This window comes from Microtus oregoni, unplaced genomic scaffold, assembly GCF_018167655.1.
Source record: "Microtus oregoni isolate MIOR12 unplaced genomic scaffold, Mior012 000038F_ref0000394, whole genome shotgun sequence".
Lineage (NCBI taxonomy): Eukaryota > Metazoa > Chordata > Mammalia > Rodentia > Cricetidae > Microtus > Microtus oregoni.
The window spans coordinates 707,929-728,893 of record NW_024543097.1 but is presented as its reverse complement, the minus strand read 5'-3'; the positions used below and the strand labels follow the sequence as shown (position 1 = coordinate 728,893).

General features: G+C 42.5%; 1 protein-coding gene across 1 annotated transcript in view; it reads right to left on the bottom strand.

Moving 5' to 3' along the window:
• Nucleotides 1-3,170: 3,170 nt before the first annotated feature.
• Nucleotides 3,171-20,965, bottom strand: part of Adam23 (ADAM metallopeptidase domain 23) — a 159,133-nt gene continuing 141,338 nt past the window's right edge. Inside the window, exons 25-26 of the mRNA XM_041631816.1 lie at nt 13,836-13,926; nt 3,171-6,618 (exon numbers count right to left, since the gene is read on the bottom strand). Coding sequence (XP_041487750.1) covers nt 6,570-6,618; nt 13,836-13,926 — 140 coding nt within the window. The 3' untranslated portion in view covers nt 3,171-6,569. The remainder of the gene's footprint in view (nt 6,619-13,835; nt 13,927-20,965) is intronic.

The window sequence follows — 20,965 nt, the reverse complement described above, 5'->3', positions numbered from 1 at the left end:
TCAGGCTATGAGAAGATTGTTTCCGTTTCTACTGTCTTGATCCATATAGACTTTTTTATGACATGAATGAGCTTTGATACTAGAGAAATGGATTATGTAAAAGGCAGTTTCTGACTGTTCTAGGAATGCAAATGGAATGAGCACTGGCAGGCCCATTTTCCACCCAGTGACAATTGGCTGGATCTGAGCAGAAACTGCTTCCTTCAGGACAAGATGTGTGCTACCCAGCTCAGCTTGACCATCCTCAGTCCTTTGGGCTCTGCTTCTGTTCAGCTTGGTAACCAACTCTCCTGCAGAAATTTTGCTTTGTGATCCTTGCATTGTAACCATTTTGCCTACACAGGAAAAGTGCATGAAGCTGTCACGTGCGATGGCCACACTATTCACCGCCTCTTTGTGAGTTACAGTGATACTAGAAGACTGTGGTCCTTAGGGAAACAGAGGCCTCTCCACTGTAACCTACAATCCTCGTCACTTTTTTCTGTCTCGATCCAAAGACCAGGAACTGGAGGGGCAGCTCTGCTTCAGGCTCATTTACCCCCTACAGGCTAGCGGCTATTTAAAGTTCCAGAGAGCCCTGAAGGACTCTTGATGCACTTGTGACCATTTAAGATGCAGAAATTTTTGTTTTGTTTTGCCATTTTTGAAGGACTTCATTAACATGCCAATTGGGCTTTCAGTGATCACACTTAAGATATTCCTCTATGAGTGGACTCTGGTGTCATGACCCTCATAACAGCCACACCAGGGCACATATGTGTGCATGCAATCAGCTGGCAAAGGAATATCCCCAGATCCCGGGAGGACAGCTATTCCATATAACAAGGGCCATGGCATTTCCTTTGTGTGGCTACAGACTTGTTATAGGCAAGGAGCCAGACCTGCTAATGCATTTATTACAAGGTTGAAGAAGAGCAATCTTCCCTCCAAGGTAAAACAGAGAGGCAAACCCTAATTTTGGTTGGCTGGGAAATATGGTTGCCCTTAGGAAATAATGCTGATGCTTCATTTATACAAAGACTCACTAAATGATGCTTTTACCATTTATGATTCTTCTCCATTCTCTCATTCCTGATTGAGCTTAGCCAGTATCTTAATGCTACTACAAGGTTCACAGTTCAAGTGCAGAAATTCTTTGTCATTACTGATCATCCCAAGCATAGAAGACAGATTCATAATGAACACCTTAGTGAGAAAATATCCCAAAATATAAAGTTCTAACAGACATATTAACCTTGACACAAGCAAGATACCCCAAAATCTGGATTTGACAATTAGATCTGAACCTTACTAGATATTCTACTCCAAGCATTTATGAGCAAACTTTGCCACCAATATAAGTTAGCTATTGCTGAATATAACTTGGTATTAGATCCTTTGGCACAATCTTTTGCTTGAATACCTCCTCCTTTTTGAAATCATCCTAATCCCAAGTGTAGGAAAAGCCTCCCTCCTCCCCAGAACCTCTGGTGTGTATCGAGAGTGAACGATGTCATTTTTAAAGGGTGCACTTTGCTCACAACATTGAGATGGCATCACTGTGTTTAGGATATGGAAGAGGACTAGACTCATATTCAACCAGCGTTTGGCAAAGGTGAGAAGGCGGATGATGGCAGAATAGGAAATTCAAACTGGACACACGAGACACTTGGGTCTACTTACCTTAAAGGTCCGGCTCCTTCTACGAGGTCTGTGTGTACATTGCTTCTGTGACTTGAGTATGATTTTCATTTTATTAGTGATGAAGTCTAAATATCTTTTCAAATGTATCAAAACTCACTTTTGTCAGGAAGCCCCTATACTTGTCTCTTCTTTTCCCTCTTATATATGCTCTCTAATAATTAATTTCTACTTAATGTTTTTCTCTCGGTGATTAACTGAGCACCTGGAAGGTGAGAGCTTTCTCGTGCTTTTTCATCTTCTAAATTCTTCTCACAAAGCACAGACTTTGGGTGGATGAACGGATAAGAAATCTCTGCCCTTTCATGTTAATCTCAAGATACCTACCTTAAATTTTGAGTTATTCAGAAATTCTATCTTGAGCAAATAGATCATTTACTTAATTGAGCTCTTGTTTAGGAAGTTTCCTGAGTTCCATTTCTGGGTTACTTTTTTTTTTTCAGTGCTGCTATCAAGGGAGAATGAACAACTCATTTCAATGTCAGCCCCGAAAACAGGATAACCTAAAGGACAGTGTATCACAGATTCGGATCATTCCTTTAAAGTCTACCATAAATGACACCATGCTTCCTTTCTTAAGGATGTCATTTGTTCTGTTTACCTGTTTCTGCATTTCATTCATTCCATGAAGTTACACAGAAACCAAAGAATAAGAGACAATGGACACAAAATCTCGAGACAATCATTCCGACTCGGTAGATGGGGAAACTTCAAGATGACTGAGGGGAAGAGGAGAGTCAGTTAGACTCAGAAAGCCAATGGGTGAGGTCATGAGGTCAGCAGCATGCAGGCTCATTACTGAGTCTATAAAGTATCCTTCAGAAATAAAGAAGGCTTCTAGACGTTGGTGATGAAAGGAGGGAAACCAGCAGCTGTGTGTGCCTGTGCTATATCACACAGATAAACCAGGCACAGCTGGACACAGGGAAGAGCTATTGAAGATGTTCACCAGGAAGGATGTAAGTTGGTCGCTAATTTTATATGAGCTGTCAAGGTAACTTACTTTAAGTATGCCTGATAATGTAATGTCCATAACCTTTTCCTCCTTCGTCCTCCGTTCATCTCCTCCCACCGCCTCCTTTCTCTCCTGCTCTCCCCTCCCCCACCCCGTGTGTGTGTACACATACGCACCTTCATTGTTAATTTGGTACCAAATCAAATTGTGGATGTTACTGTTAGCCATCAACTCTTTAAACTCAGATGACAAGACACTAAAAACACAAAATAAAATCAACAGTGGTATGAGTCTCACTATTTTCTTTTTGTTTTCTTATCATATGAGGCAAAAAACTTCTAGTGACCCCCCAAAAGTTCTAATCCATTAACCAGAGATTTTATTTTGCTCCATTGACTGCCTTGATTTTCATTGAGCCTTTGATTGAGACTGCTAAATCCCAGATGATATCAGGCAGGTGGCCACTTAGCCAATTATTCAAGAAAACACAGAGACAAGAGTTAAGAAAAACCAAACAAGGCACAAAGCTACAACATTCTACATCAATAAAAGTTTTAATGTACACTCAACTAAAAGATGCATATAAGGATGACGGAATCTCCGTTCACAGGCAGCAAACAAGATTAGAATTTATCAAACAAAAGTCCAGGTTGTGCATTTAAAGATTACAAACTATTAAAGGGGAAGGGGGAAAAAATAAAGTTAACAATGGAAGCATTAATGACCTTAAAATGGGATGGGATGATTAAAGAAAGAATTCAAGTATTGTTGTAAAGTTTTTTCAGACATCATCTCTGAAAAGCTGTGCATTTCCCATCTTTGCATAGTGGAAACAAAAGACAGCACGTCACTTGGCAAAATGCCACAGCTCTATGGGATTCGTGTTTCAAACATGCACCTATGTGTACTGCTCACTTAGCCGGGAGGAGTAGCTCTAACTCAGTGGGCTCATGCACTACCCCAAGTGAGCAATGACGCTAGCGTACACCTCCTCGTCCAGGTGTCATTCATTACCGCAGCAAAAGAATAGCAAGTGAAATGGGAACTCGGTCTTCACTGAACAGTCTTGTTGGGTAACATTACACAGTGGCCAGCTTGTGGTCTGAATTCGGATGGATAAGAAGGAGTATTCACACCACGAATAAATGGCGTGGGCGAGAGAAAAGGTAGCGAAGGGTTGGAAACTTCATAACCTAACACCACTGAACATGACGCTAACCCACTGCGTACAGTATGACCGCACTCCCCTTCGTGTCTGTGCACACATAGCTTAACACTTGTGCATTTTACACACACACACACAAATAATTTAACATTGGAGAACAGGTTTGCCTACCTAGGAAACTGTCAGTGTGACCAAAAGGTACACTGACATTTGTCATATGTACATAATATTTGGGGACCACTGTGGTCTGATTTAAAACACAGTAACATCGCACATTTACAATGTTGTTTGTGAAATGCTCAGAAGTTAGCCATAGAGATCTGTTTTCTAACTGGCATGGTTTCGTGTCCAATAAAGTCACACGGTGCCTCGGAAATCGTGAAATGAGTAGTGTGGGTGTCAGCTGCTTGGTGTAAGTGGACCCCTTGACAATGCAACAACAGGGAGCGACACCAAGTTATCTGAATTTTCTCCAACCTTCCTCCAAGCTGAGCCACTGCCTTTCCATAAAGGGGTGCAACCTGTGTCTTATAAAACCAGGAATAAGGCCAATAAACCTTATAGATAGCCCTGTTGTTGCTATATGAGCAAACAGCAAGTTCAAGCAAGAGACTGCATACCTGCATAGCACCTGATTCCCAGAAAGTCACCCGAGGGTTCAGATGTTAGGTTATGGTCTGGGGTAGTATACAGCAATCAAGATGTCTGCGCTGCGAGTGTGAGACTTCAATAACTAAAGATATCTGTGAGGGAGGAGGGGAAACTCCAGCTCTAAGCAGCCCGTTTTCAGGAAATCCTCCCTCTAGTCAAGAAAAATGTAAAACTCGCTGCATGAGTTTTGTTGGAAAGGGGTTTAAAGCTAAGTGCAGATCTTGGGGGTTTAAATTTTAGATGGGGTTCACTGAGGCCATCCTGTACAAGTCTGAAGATCTAAAACAAAGATGGCAGAGAATTTCTTCAGTAACTTGTTGCCCTAACACTTCCAATGGAAGCTATCCTGGCTATACGTTAAAGAAGGAATGGGTGAAGGAAAGGTGAGGCAAATTCAGAGTCTCAGGAATGCCAAGATTCTCTCTCCCCAGGAGGGAAAAAAAGATTGTGGGTTCATATGTGCTGGAACCCCATTACAGTCCCCCACAGTCCACAGGCCAGATAAACACCGAGGGCCAAGCGAGCTCCTGAAATCACCAAGCTGAATGACAGGCAGAATGACCAGAAGGCTACCCGCTACTCTGCCCCATTGCACTGGCGTTCTGAGCATCGCACTGGCGTTCTGAGCATCGCACTGGCGTTCTGAGCATCGCACTGGCGTTCTGAGCATCGCACTGGCGTTCTGAGCATCGCACTGGCGTTCTGAGGCGGGAAGATGAAGCATAAATGAAATTTGACAAAAATATATAGGAACAGAATGGAAAGCTTAACTTTTCTCCAAGCTTTCAACATTGAAAAATTATTAATTTTTATTTAAGGCTTTAAGTTTCTCCTCCTTTCACATTTAAGACAGGGAAAGAGAACTGGCTAAACCAAAAACTAAAATCATGAGCTTGGCACTTTTGTGATTCATTTGAGAAGGGTCTCTGTTTTCTTACATTATATACATGTGCTTATGATGACATCAAAAATTTAGACTAATCAGAACATATATACTCACATTTACATAATTTTTGTGTTCTTGATATGGGTTGTTTTGTGTCCTCTGCTTTTTTTTTCTTAATTTTGGTTTCAAGCATAATTGCTTTGTTTTGTGCCCAAACTCCCTGTATCTGGGGCTACGTCTGTTTTGTTAAGCAAGCCCAACAATCATTGGACATGTTATAAGAGAGGACAGAGAAAATGAAGGAAAGAAAATGAGAGAAAAGAAAGAAAAAGAGGACGCGGAGCAAGCAACAACTCATGTAGGGAGAATCTTCGCAAGGAAAACATTCCAATATAGACAAGAGAAAATGGCATGTCAAAATCTCCTATTTCCATATTTACATTTACAAAAGAACTATACAACAGCATTATTCAAATTCCAGATCCTATTTCCAGCGGATGCTTGGTCTAGGGGAGAAAAAGATGGGGAAAGGGAATTCAGCAAGAGTGTAGTCTGGCTCAGTGCTGCCGTGGGTTGGTCTGGAGTAGGAGGAACACGGAGGTGAGGGGAAGGGATGGGGCGGGGGCGGGTGGAGAGGATATGGAAGGGGGATGGGGGAGGAGGTGTTATCCAGGCCTAGGCAACTTCCGTGTGTTCATCTGTCATCTTCCCCTTAGGACTTCCACTGTAGGTTTGGCTGAAGATCGGCTTGCTAGCTTGGTGTTATATATGCCATGCAGTTTTTTTTATCCTTTCCAAAATTGGATCTTCATGCCACTGGAGTTTGTCTTGGATAGTAAAGGGGAAAATCATGCCAAATCACTTAGAAGATATTAAGTGTCAGCAGGCTAAAGGGGAAATCATTTGCTTTGTGTTCTTTATTGCACTTTGCTGTTCTTCCTTTCTCCTTTAGTTAGAAAGAAAAAAAATAGAGGATTCTAAACAGTTTTTTTTTAAATGACATGGTCTTTAGCCCCCTCCCCTTTATTGACAGGTGACAGGAGGGTTTACTTGAAGTTATTTCAAAAAGGGACAGTTGTCTTGTACCCCATCCCCATTTCCACATTTAAGTTCTGTAGTTATTACCACCCAATGGTCTTGTTTCCAGACTTCAGAGTTCCGGCAGCACGGCTGAAAACCCACCACACCCAGAACCCAACAGTACAAGGTGGCCTTCCTCCAGTGTGGCTGACTCAGATGGGGCCTTGCTGAGTAGGATCGAACCTCCTCTTCTTGACGTTTCTTCCAGAGTACATTAAAAGAAGATTCGGGAAAAGGGAAAGAAAGGCCACAATATTAATCAGATGAGGTTGAGGGATAACGGATGGTAACAACAATGGTGCTAGTTCCAGCGCAGAGTAACCAGCTCACAAGGAGGCAGTCTCCAAAGTAACCCAGAACATGGAAGAGCAAATGTGCTGGAATGGTTTCCTGCTTCCCCACGAGATGACAAACTTCAGGGAGGAGCAAGAGAAACTTCAGATTATTCATTTTCAATCACAAATTGGACTGATTCCAGAAGTAAATGCCATTGCTAATTGATCAGAGGAAAAGCACTACAGGACAGCCCCTTCGGGGCTTCCTCCCGAGGGAACTAAGAACAACCCAGAAGGTCCTGGAGTTCTGTAGCAATGGAAGGCTCTTACATAGGTGGCAAAAACAAAAACAAAAGCCTTGCTGTGCCTGGTTATTTCTGCCTTGGGTGTGTGAGGTGGTATTCCACTATGGAACAAGCACTTTTAATGGCAGACAGAGTGCACGGGGAGGTGGTACACTCAGGAGAATGAACACAGGCTGGGTTAGCTAAGCAAATGCAGCAGCTAAGCTCTGCCGAGAGGAGCAAGTTCAAATGCCTTGCTCATAGTGTCCAGTCTCCTAGAAAGTGACTCCTGTGCAGAAACAGAGAGAGAGAGAGAGAGAGAGAGAGAGAGAGAGAGAGAGAGAACCAGCAAGACACAACAAGGCAACAACATGAGTTGACTATAACCTCCCCATGGTCTGGCTTCATGTGGGGCATCAAGCAAGGGGCTCATGCATTAGTCTGCAGACTGGCGGGTGCAACACTGCCACCACCAAGGCATCATGCAAAACTGGAGACTGAGGAGCCCTCTGCTCCCTCATTCCCACGCCCACATACTCGGGGCCAGCTGGATGCCTTCACAGGCCCTAAGCACCAAAGCATTGCAGCAGACTCCTCCTCACCCACGTCCTTCCAAACAAAACACAACCAAAGCTTGAAGCAGGCAGAAAAGTGCCTGCGAAGTTCCTGTCTTTCCCAGAAGACCCACCTGGCTGCTTCTCTTCTGAAATATCAAGCATTGCCGTCTGCGACAAAAATATCCCTTTTCTTTTTTCTGAAACTGCCATTGAAAAGCTTTTCACGAAAGCTTGGGCATGTTGTACTCTGGCTTAAGGACTTAATTCACTGCTGTAAACACTGTTTGCATTAGGGTTGCTGACTTTTCTTACCACCCAGTCCTCTGTGAAGTCAACAATCTTGACTGAGCACAGGCATTGCTGACTGCACTGGAAGCATAGGTAAGAATGCACGGGGCATCTCTAAAGTGTGTCTGCCACCAAAGGAACTCTGTGGAGCTCGGGACCTGCATCTGCCATCTTGGCTTGAGGCTCGTGCTCTCTGAGAAGATGTATAAGAGAGGTAATTCCTACTAAAGTCTCAGGGAAGAGAAACACCAACTGCCTGACCTTGAGAAATTCCCCCAGAGGACCAGAGACCCTACCCAAGTCAGCTGTCCATTGATGGAACTCAGAAGAACCATCAAATGTCAACCCAGAGGAGAGAACAAACCCAGCTAGCACTGAACAGGACGTGACCTCACTACCCAACTCGGAATTCTCTCATTCAAAGGCAGCTACCATTCAAGGTCAGAACAACTAGGCAGCCTGTTTTTAAGGAAAGATCTAAAATTCTCGTTCAGCCTATCACCCAGGAAACTCTAGTGTCCAAAAGTGTGTGTTCCTCTTAAATGTCAGTTTTTGAAGCGAAGATTGCACTCTTCCCATAGAACAACAGTCTACAGGGTTACCAGGATCTTGGGCCAGACTAAGAAGTCGTTACCCTATAGAGCCCTATGTTCCCACTGAGCAGTACTAACAGCAGACTGGAGAAGTCCCAACAGGGGAGAAAGCAAGCTGCAGCCCAGGGGAGAGGGAAACCAGAGATGAGGAGAGAAAGAACCCTGCAAGCCCTCTGTGAGGTTCCTTCACAGTTAAGCCATACATCCACTAGGGGCCACTGTACATTGAACACTGCCTGTCCTGGATTTTCTACATGTTCAGAAGGCTCTTTCTGTTGAGCTTTAGTGTGAAACTGAATACTATAATACATGGGTCCTTGCTGGCTCCCTTTCCAAATTGTTTTGTCTGAATGCCCTCTGCTCACTGAATTTCGAAGGTAATTTTGCTATTACAAGCAGAAAGGTATTTCTGGACCATCGTAAAATATCAACACGATTCCTTAGGATTACCATGACAACATTTTTACCATTTTTTTGTACTTGTGGGAAATCTAAGTTTTTGCCTAAATGCATGTAATTATATACATCCACATGACATTAAAACCTCTAGGTAACAAAAGATGGGTCCTCTGACAAGAATGGAGAGTTATCTACTACTACAACCTTTAACAGAATGATGTGGGAATGTTGTGCCTGAACGCATGTAAGTGCGTTCATTCATACCCAATGCCCTGGGATTGAGGAAGAGAGCACCAGCTCTGCCGGAACTGGAGTTTTAGACAGTTGCAAGCTACCACGTGGGAACCAAACCCCAGTCCTCTGCAAGAACACCGAGTGTTCTTCACTGCCAACCCATCTCTAGCCACTTATTGTCACATTCTTTATCTGAGTCCCCATGCCCATCAACAAAGACCCACTAACACACACTTAACCTCTAGGCCACCTTGCATTGAGCTCATTTCCTTGGGAGTTTGAGTCAGGAAAGTCATGCATGTTCCTGGTTGGCCTGGCATCATGGTGACGGATGAAGAATAAAGGGTCTAATCCAAGGGCTTGGACAACAAAAAAATGTGGCTCTGCACTCGAATATGGCATGGAATTTAGAAGCGAAAGCAACAATTTAGTTATTCTGCTCATAGGGAAACTGGATAAAATTTATTCCACTTCCTAACTTCAAGAAAATTAAAATAATTCCCTTCCCCATTGAGATTCAGTTATTTTTCTGGCTATAGCCTTTCAACTGTCATTTTAGAAGAGGACCAATTATGACAATCTTTTATTTGGATAAGAAATGGAATACAATGGAGCCCAGGCTAAAAAAAAAAATGGTTTCGAGCTAAGAGAGAGTGCTAATGCAAGTGCTTTCTCAGAGAGAGAGAGAGAGAGAGAGATGGAGAGAGAGAGGAGAGAGCCACCTGCGATAATCACAGGCTGATAAAGGAATATCTCAGCAAGAACTGCCCTAAGAGGGCATATAACTGCCCACACAGTCTCTGCTGGCAATGGCGGAAACCCGTTTGCCATTGGGACCTACGGAGATCAGGTGGGATCGTGGGGCAAGTGATCCTTTTCCAATATGAAGACACTATAACATGGTGGAACGGCCCACCCTCACTCTGGCATCAATGCCAGCAAATTACCTCACTGTCAGCTTCATGTCCTTCTCTTGCCCTGCCAAGAACTTTGTTTTCCCCATAGCTATTACTTGAAATATTGGTAAATATTGTGCTCATGGGCTCACATCTACATCCTTGGGTTCAAACTTTGGGTGCCGTGCTGACTAGGCGACAACTGCCAACTCAACCTAGCTCAAGTCATGGAGAGGGATGAGTTGCAACTGAGGCACACCTGTAGGCCATCTTAATGCTCGATGGGGGAGGGGCCAGCCCATTGTAGGTGGGGCATCCCCTGGCTGGTGGACCTGGGTTCTATAAGAAGGCAGGCTGAGAAGCAAGCCAGTAAGCAGGACTCCTCCATGGCCTCGGTATTAGCTCCTGCCTCCAGGTTCCTTCCCTGTTTTAATTCCTGTTCTGGCTTCCTTCAATAATAGACTATAATACAGAAGTGTAAGACTAACAAACCCTCTCCTCCCCAAGTTATTTTCTGGTCATGGTGTTTCATTGCAGCAGTAGTAACCCTAACTAAAACAGGGGGGGTTGCATAAGTAGTTTTCTTCAATGTAATAATAGCAGCACAGTTTATTTTTTAATGCATGTGCAAAATCTAGTTCCATTTTCCCTAAGCTTTGGGGAAGATGATACTAAAACAATCTATCATCTATTTTATCTGTTCAAATGTCCAGTAGAAGCCAGTTACTCTAGTAGTTTGGGTATCATTATTATTCAGTATGAATTAGGGACCAGGGGCCCGAGAGTCAACCGGGTCAGAGTTGGTGACTCCCTCACCACAGCTCACAACCTCATTCTGTAGACGAAGAGGAAAAGGATGGAACCAGGAAAAAGAAGTGCAGATGCAGGAAGAAGCAGGCAGGTTGGTGTGTCAAAGCCTACATTTGTTTTCCACAAAATGCCTCAGAATTAACCACAAGATTCTCAACACCTGGAAACTTAGCCAGTCAGTCATGCCTTAGTACCCTCCAGACCTCAAAACGGAGTCTGAATTTACCCAACATTACCGCATGCCCATTTGACATTACTAATATATCTGAATTCATAAATGTCATAACAAGAACCCCAACAAAGAGTACTCTTTTCTTTTTTGGGGAATTCTACAACTTTGCATGTGGAAGGCCTGTGGACATTAACCAAAGGTTTCAGACTCTATGATCTAAAAAGAAGCAACCTAAATTTGTGTTAATTTCAGATCACAATACATCTGATACATTTGCATAACGTTAAGAACATAAAGTGCACCCCCCCCCCATCCACATCCTCCCAAAGTCCTGTGGTTCAACATCTAACTCACAGGTGTGCTGTGAGGAAAGAATCAGTGAGACAATGGTGAGGGGAAGCGAAGTTGTGTCTCTGGCCTGTCTCCATATGCCTGTGCAGGTAAAGGGTGGGTGTGACTCTCCTCCACATCTAACCTACTCAGCAAATCACACCTAAGCGGAGGTGACAGCAGGGAAAAGTGCTATTTCCCCGAGCAATCGCACCTGTTTACCCACCCTCAAAGGTTTCCGGCAGCTTTGCTCTCTCCTTTCCCAGGAATAATGCCCCCATTTCAGGAAGGATTTCCAACAGCGCTATCTAGAATAATCTTCTTTACCAGCCATTTCCAATTTCTGCTTCTAAAGGAAACTTTTTATTTACACTGAAATCAGTGACACTCTGAAAGGCTTCCAACTCAGTTCTTCAAATTATCTCTGATCGTCTTCAAAACCGTCCACGTGGTGGGAAAACTTGAGCATGATTGCTAAGCACAGACAGCCTTCCATTGTGAGGTAGGAATAACAATTCCCAGCTCGATACAAACTACCAGGCCTTGGTAAGATCTAAAGTAAACAGCGTGGCAACTCGTAGCACGGAGTACAAGAGCGTCTCCAAATTCCAGTTCCAGAAGTTAAACAAAGGAGAAGTTAAAGCTTTGAGAAACATTCTTGGCCTGCTGTCCCCAAGGCATCAAAGTATTTAGAGCACATTCTGTGCAGGATTGTGCCTTTCTACACTTTATCAGAAGTGACAGCAGAAATCAGAAGGGGTTTTAACGGGGCTCCCCCTGAAGTGTCCCTGTACCACAGTCCCCACACCAAGTTGGCCGAGCAGGGTTTGAGCCTTGCTTGGTTGACAGTGACAACCCCTCACCCTGTGTCCTGCTCTTCCAATGACTGCACAGCTCTCTTAGTGGGGAATCGTTCGCACAGAGCCCAACCCACAACTCGACACAGTGCCAAAGGCTTCTCCCCAGGACATGCAGTTCAAGCTGAGAGCCAGCCAGGCTGCTGTTTGAGGTCCTGCTACAGAACAATGCGCTCTCCTCAAGAAACAGAAACTGCATCTGGCAACGCATGGCGTTGGGTGGCCATGAAGCGCAGGAGACAGTTTCTTGGGCCTTTGAAATGAAGGCTTCTTAAAGCCAAGGAGGTGCACACCACAGAATGAGCCGACTTTCTTTTCTGGGGGCGTATGTAATTTTTTAAAAGGATCATTATAAATAGAATGCACAATTTCTATAATATATAGTGACGTTTTCACAGTAGTGGGGCACTAAGAAAAGTTTTCCCCTGCAATGGGGAAAATCCAAAGGAAAACACACCACTTCGGAGATTCCCCTTATGTGATTCAGGATGGACAATGGTCTAAAATGAGAAGAAATCCAAATATGAGGGGCCTGTTCAGTTTGCGTGTTTCTGCCAGCATGCGGATGAGAAAAAAGTGCTATTTCACTACATGCAACTTTCTAGACAGCTGTGTAGAAGCCAAGCTCCATTCGATAAACATTCCGAGGAGAAGCCCCTCGGACTTATTCATTAAATCTTAACACCATAACAAATTAGCAGAAAAGGTTCATTTATTTTGATTATATCTTGGTATCTTTTCTTTCATAATCAACTTCTAATAATAATATTTTAACTGTTTTAATTAAGGCCACTACACGTTCCTTCCAAACAAAGCTTCTTCCATTGAGTGGTTGGATGGAAGCAAAATAGGGGCTTTGGTTTGACTGCAGGTTTTATTTCCCACTTAAATTCATCCCAAACAATCTGGATGAAGCTTAATTTATGAAAGAGGCTATATGGCAGAGGAAGGCTTACCTACAAATAATAAAAACCAAGTCACCAGAGATCAAAACGTATGGAAGTGATTCTCTATTAAATCTGAGATTCAAAATATCCAGAATAGATAAATCATAAATAGGTTTAAAAGCGTTAAACACAATAGGGTTTGTCTGTGATTATCCAGTATGGTCTACTTTAATAATCTTGCTTATCAATATGCAATCCAAATTAAAAGTTATTATGAAAGCATAGCAGGGCACTCAACCATGTAAATGTTACAGTAAAGGCCACAAAGCCATTGCTTTCAAATTCTGTTGGTTAGAGAAATAATAAAAGTATTTTTCAAGTATTTGTAAAGTAAATAATGAAGGTCTTCAAATTACAAAGTTGCATATGAGGTGATGGTCGAGTTTGTAGCTAACCCCCGTGGACTAGAATCAGTGTCCAGCAGAAACAATTAGGAATTTATGTGTATTTATGTCCAATATGTCTCCCTGGTTACCTAACTGTACCCAAAAGCACTCCCAGAGACTTGCTCCCACAAGCAAGAATGTCTCCTACTTAAGTGCTGTGGCTTCACATTCAAGTGACCACCGTCCATTGCCCATGCTTCCCTGTCTGCCTGGGGACGGCATTTGAAGCTCATGTCCTTCCTTTCCAACCCACTGCTGGGTAGAAGCACATTCTTTTTGTGGTTGTGCTCTTAACAACAAAGTCTCGTAGCAGGAACTCAAAACCAGGTTATGTAAGCAGAAAAGAGAGGTGCCCGAGCCACGGAGAAAAAGACATGCGGCATTGCTTACTTAAATCCCCAGCCTGTGCCCCCAAGGACAATAGCTGCTACCAGGATGGCACCAGCGATGGAGCCTATTATGAGATTGGTGGCACTAGGACCTGTGACAAAGGATCATGGGAAGAAAGTCATGTGAGCCAACTACTTCTGTTACCACAAGGGAAAGGCAGGTGAGCAGCTTCAGGAACTAAAACCCTGCTGTTCAAGGCCCCTAAATGTGCTTGTTCATTGCTTTCTTGTGTTAGCTTTAATCCCATGCCGGATGCCTCCATCAGTGATTGGTTGGATTAGTTGCCTTTGAATCTACCCTTTCCTTGCCATTAATGTTAAATTCATGTTCCTGAAAACCTGAAACAGAGCAGCCCCATCTGCTTTCAGGGCACGTGTGTTGTCTTTTCCTCCTCTTCCCCCATATCATAAATCAAACAGGTTTGTGCAAATAAAGAACACGGCTCCATTAGCACGGGCTCCAGCTGATTGTCAAATACAGGAGATAAATGATCCTGTGACCATGCTTCTCCAACCAAGAAGACAACCAACACAGCACATTCTTGATTTTTTTTTTTGTTCTATACTAGGAGACAGGGAGAATTTAGTCAGAAAAGGTCAACCAATAAAGATTTGGCTTTGAAATTTTGTCCTCAGATATTTCTTTCTGGTTCTTCAGTGTTAAATCCCCCAAACAGGCTTGCGGGTACAGGAGACCTAAAATTTATAAAAGTAATCTCTAGGAAACAGAGGAGGGGAAAGACTTTGTTATATTCCATTTGAGAATATCTTTTAAATTTTCATTTCTCACTGAGAAATCTGAAATGTGGCAACATATTTAAAAAGTGGAGAAGATGTCAAAGGCAACAACATAGTGAAGAGACCACCATTGATAGTTGGTAGAAATTACAGTAACTCCACTCTTCTCCTACATTCATCCCTTAAAGATTGAAACAAAGTTATACATAGTTTACATGTTTAAACTAAGAATGAAATTTCACATCCTGCAGTATCTACTATGCAAACACACAGCAGTGCCCCCAATATTCAAATACCTTCAAGTGCTAGCAACATATACCTGCCCGCAAGTAACAAACTAGCCAATTTTGCTGGTTTTCCTAAAACCCTTAGGTTTATTACAGACATTCATTGCCAGACGGAAGAATCTTTCTTTTCTCCTCACAGTAGTGGACACCGTTGGTGATGTCATCACAATTGTGATGGCTCTGCCCAAAAACCACGTAGAACTAGAGGTGGGGGTGGGTGTGTAGAGGGTGGTACAACAGAGTTGCAAGATGAGGTCTTCTTTGGTTCCTGGGTTTTGACATGCTCTTAAATCACAGAGGGTCTATAGAACCTGAATCTCAGTGGCCTTTGGAAACAGATTGAGGATAATGAATAACAGCAATGAGAATGATAAATGCCTTTGAGAGACTGTATAGTGAGCACCAACTCCACTCACATTTGACATATCTCACTGATTCCTCACCAAGGAACATGTGAGGCAGGGATGTGGGACATCCTGACTTCAAGACTTTTGTTAGAAATCAAGGGTCAGCAGACCGGAGCCCGCAGATCAAATTTGTCCTCACTATCTGTTAGGGCAAAGACATTTTGCTGTAGCAAAGCCATGCTTTTTTTAAACCTATATACTGACTATGGCTGCTTTTAGCAGCAATGTTGAATGGTTGTGATGGATACCTTGCAGCTAGGAAGACAAAACTATGGGCACCTGGCCCGTCACAGAAAGCTGGTGAATGACAGCTCTGATGAAACTTCACTCTACTTCCCACATTTCCTTCCACTTCTCCACGGTGCAATCTGCAGAAATTGCTTTTTCAAAAGTAGTCATAGTACCATGTATGCACCTACACTTAAGTCAGCTTGCATTCTGTTGGCTCAGAAAACAGGTTGAAATCAAATTCAATACAGAATCCACGAGAAGTGATTCCTGGTGTACAGCTCTAAACTAAGGAGTAGAAATTTAGAAGTTAAATCTGCCCCTGGAAGCCTTATTGATTAAGTGAACATTGCACTATCGAGAAATCCAGGAAGTATTAAAACTATGTTGTACTATATGGTTCTATTTCTTAAAAAAATTATTACTTATCAATTACAAATAAATGGAACTTGAAGGGGGAAAGTCAGTAAGCCACTAGAGAAAATGTTCATGAAACAAAAACAACATAACTTATTTTTATGGAAAACAGCGTACACTTACACACTTACCTGTCACAAGCATAAACAGCAACAAATTAGCCACACTGGAAAGGATGGATGGGAACAAATGCTGGCAACAGGGCTGTTTACAACAGAGGTTTGGTTTTTGGTGTGTGTGTGGGCCGGGGTTCCTATCCATCTCTAAGGCTTGAAGCATGACCAGAATTTACTGCTTTGGCTGTATCGGAAGGCACTGAAACTGTAGCCACTAAGCATCAATTGAGAGGATCTTTTGAAAACTACCTTTCTTCTTAGAAGAATTTCACATAAATTTCCATGCCTAGAATTTGACCTTGGGATAGGAACGTTTAGCCAACAGTCACAAGGTGCATCTTGCAGGAACAAGTTCTTGTAGTCAAACATATTAGCACTGCTACATGCTTCATTTTCTCACAGATAAAAGGAAATACAAGCCCCTTTCAAGTGTTCCTACCTCTCTCCTGATCTAACTAGCTTCACAGACTATATTGATGGAACATGAGTTAAAGGGCATAGGGCTAAGCTGGGCATAAGGGATCATATCTGCAATCCCAGCACTTAGGAATTCTGAGGCAGAAGGATTGCTGCAAAGTCAAGGCTAGCCTTGGCTACACAGTAAGTTCCAGATGAGTAAAGCAGTTGAGACAAGACTCTGTCTCAATATCATTTTGAGAAGACCCAAGGCTGGCCATGCCTCCAACTACAGTAGAACAGCTTTATGTGTAGCCTACACACCTGCTCCCCTCCTACTGCTATCTTGTGCCCAAATTGCCTGATGTAAGGAGAGCTGATGTGTCCCCAACTAGTGCAACTGAGGGCTGTGCTGACAGTGGCCATGCACACTCTTTGGGCTAAGTCAAGGATAGCCGGTGTCTCTTTGAGACTCTGATAATTCATTCTTTGGCCACTAGAAAGTGCTAGCAGAACCCCAGTACTCAGAAACACAATGTTTGAAGGGTGACTCCTGCCGTGTGTGTGTAAATGTTCTCTGGGTAATGAAGAGAAACAGGCTTCCTGACAAACTAGCCAGCACCTAGCAACCTCAGGCATCCGGAGGGTGTGGATCAAGGGCAGCGAGAGAGCTAAACTCAAGCCTCAGGAGCATTTAATGGATAAACGACACATGACACACTGGATAGACACCGCGTATTTGAAAGACAAACCAAGCAGATGATTTGCAGCTGTTCCCTAAGGTTGTGTCGGTTTGAAATCAATATATTTTCCTTTTTCGTGTTCCTTGCTCCAGTGTTTATGAAAACTTCAAAGTTGAACTATGAACCAACGATATAACAACAAAAGAGAATAAGAAAGCAGTGTCTTTAATGTCTTCTTTTGAAAACCTGAGTTGAAGCCCTTTCTATCATTCTAAACAAATAGAAAAGCAGCCAGTGGCTGTCGTTATCACCATCTTTAAAAAGTGTGATAGCTGTTGGTATTTCTAACTGTATATATATATATATATATATATATATATATATATATATATAAATTTGAGTGGTAAAGGTAAATTTATTATAATGCTTCTATAAAACTCTCACAGAAAATCATTTTGCCAATTAATAGAAAAAAAATAAGATCTGTACAAGTAAGAGAGCAAAGGAAGTTTTAGGCTCTTGCCTTAATTGTGAAAATTGTGAATAAGTACCCCAACATTGTTTTATGCCCCACATTGTTCCAGACAGGAGAAGGTTCTAAAATGCATGAGAAAATCACAAGACACAAAGACATCCACATCACACCACAGATCACACCAGCACAAGAAATGACCAACAAGACAAAACATGGAAGGGCCAGGGCTCAAGCGTCACCTCACAAACCAAAGAAAGACACACGGAAACTCACGAGGGTATGCTTACTCTATGCCCCACCCTGTGCCTCCAAAAATCACCCCCAGGGCCAGAATGGTGCCAGCCACAGCCCCTATGAGCCTGCTTGTGGCCATGTTCACTGTGTGGAGGGAAAACGGAAATTTTTTTTTTTAACAGAGGAAATCACACACTGATTTCACTATCATACAAAATAATCTCTCCAGGAAATGCACTGAAAGTTAGCTAAATGTGGATATCTTTGCTTTTAAAGTTTGAAACTGAGATGGACATACACTGGAGAATATATGAAATAATTTTTATCTTCAAACTCTATATACCCTGCTTTAAAGCATAATTCCTTTGAATATTTTTAAGTAGCCCAATTTGAGTTATAGTTCTTAGCAGTATGAAGTAAAAATTTAATTATATTACAGAAAATCTGTATTTTAATTATAAACTAAACATTAATGCATAATATTTTCAAACTGCAAAATATGCTTAACATCATCTAAATGAAGAACACATTATCCAATTTTTTGAAAAGACATTCAAAAAAGTAGCTTTGAAATTCTGTGCAATTTTCCTGTGAAATTATTAAAAGGTATATTCAGAATAACTACAAAGTTTGGATTTCAGTCATAGGAAATGGACATTTGGTTCTTTGGCCATAGAGTCCAGCATCTATCTGTGTGCTGAGAGGAAGCCAGCATCTCTGAAAACTGTAGAGGTTGCTGTAGGACCAGCAGACGGTTATTGGTGCACAGCAGAAACACCGTGCACCGCCACTTCTGTGCAAAGCTTTCAAGTGTTGGAAAACCGCCCTGGAACAGGTAAACACCCAACACTTTCTCTACAAGACTACCCACATGAAATCAGATAATTGGAACAGGAAGGAATATTATTTAGGGTTGGTTATGTCTGTAAGGGAACTGGTTCACAGACACTCAGCTTTTGTTTCCACATAAATGAAAGGCAGTGAATGCCGAGGACCTTACCAACGGCAACAGTTCCCGTCAACAGGACTGTATTACACAGACTGAATGAACACAGGGGAGCAGAACCAGGAGCGGAGAGTCACAGCCGCACTGTAATGGTTCCTAGTGCTCATGGACCTTTTGGTAAGATATTGTCTCAAAGGAAGAGACCCCTGGATCTCCTCTAAGTTCCGTAAGCCTGTCTAGCATTTCACACTTTTATCACAAGGCAAATAATATAAATAAGAACCTAAGGGTTATTATCTAAACACAACCAGGTATCCTTTAAAAAGTAAAGAGATAGAAAGACAACAAAGAACAGAGAAAATCTAGTGAGAGCTAAGGGGAGGAGAAGGACGCATTAGGTGGTGACCCATGATATGACCACGCGTGCCCAAACGAAATGATCCCACTATAGTTTAGAGTTCCAAACTGTGTAGACGGACTTGGAAGGAAAGGTGGTCCAGGTATAAAACTTGTATTCTTTTTAAAAAAGAAAATCATTGATTTCAGAATAATAAATAAACAAATGTGTTAGTTTATAACTTTTTAGGGGAGGATGGTGTGTTTAAATTTTAAGTACTGGCTCTCAGAGCTGAAAGACACCAGTCAATCCTGCTTTCCCCTCAACTCTTCTATAAGGTAGCTACAATAAATGACAGAAAAACATTTCCTTCCTCTCCCATAGAATGTGATGCTAAATTAGTACTTGTTAATTTTTAAAAATTATAACTACCGCATGAAAGAGGAATAATAATTTTGCAAACTCTCCCATGTTTGCTGTGGTGTAATTCCTCCTTGGAGAAGGGAGAGGATTAGGTGATCCAGTGTGCACGTATTAGAAACCTTATCAGGGAAACAAAAAGAGAAAAAAATGCTGCAGATACTTCAAGCACGTATTCCAGGCCGGCAGATAATAGGCCTTAATCAGTGCTGAGGAAGAACAATTATCCTCAGATTCGTAACAGACAAGTACTCTTAACAAAAGCAAATGAGAAGAGGCCAGGGAAGAGGCTTTCTCGGAGCCCATCTCTTATGTGCTTTTGACGCTCTCAGCCCCGGCACACCGGAAAGATACAAAGATGCACCAGGTCCCTTGTTATGCTCCTGAACGGGGTTTTACCTCTTTAAATTCAGACTCAATCTGTTTTAAGATCTGTGTGGCAGGGACTGATTGCGTGACCGTCAGGTGGGCAGCATTTCACAGGGTCAAGTTTGAGAACAAACTGCAGCTGTTGTTAACAGCTACAGCGGAAAATTGCAAATATTTTTCCTTGAGCCTTTGGAAGCTCACGACGTCGCTTTTCTCCATACTCATTAGTTTATTGTGTTTTTGTTCATTATTCCGCTCATTCCTCTTCATCCATTATCCACAAATGCCTCTTTTCCTCCTAGGCTCTATGCTGTATGCACAAAGACACGCTTTTGTTTTCTCCTATGCTCTGACCACGGCGCTCTCAAGGCTCACGGCTGATAACATGTTACTGGTTGAGGGAAGCTTGATTTTTGTCCCCTCACTGTCTGACACACTTGCTTTTCTTTACAGCGTGCGGGTCGATCACGCTCATTACCTCAATATCTTTGCACGTGTGTGTGCCGTCTGTGGGTTTATTATTTTCAGTCCTGCTTCCTGTTCTCTAGGTTGACTGGTCCTTAAAAAATACAACTTTTAGTAACTGTGTAATATTAAAATGCAAACTATACATTGTCTCCTTCTATTGAAAAAAAAGATTCTTTATTTTGCATGTAGAATTTTTGCACAGATAAGCAGACTTCACATATTTAAAGGATGCTGCTCACTTAGAAGCTGCATGTTCCTTTCTTAGAGTTTCCAAAGTAGGAAGGTGCGGAGTTTCACCTATGTGATTCCAGGGGCCAACAGGGGCTAAGAGCTTCCACCCCATGGCAGCACAAAGGCCGGCTGCAGCGAAGCCAGCCGCAGCGAAGCTTTCGGCAGCGAAGCCGGCGGCGGCAGCGAAGCCAGCCGCAGTGAAGCTGAAGCCGGCGGCAGCGAAGCCAACACTGCTGGTCTCTAGACCACAGTTCCTTCGCCAGGATTTACTTTGCTAAACTGAAGGTTAGAAATAAACACTAAATGCCCCCCTTCATTTTGCAGCATAATATTGATATTATAAAAATATTTTATCTTGTTAAAAAGTTCAGTTTGTTAG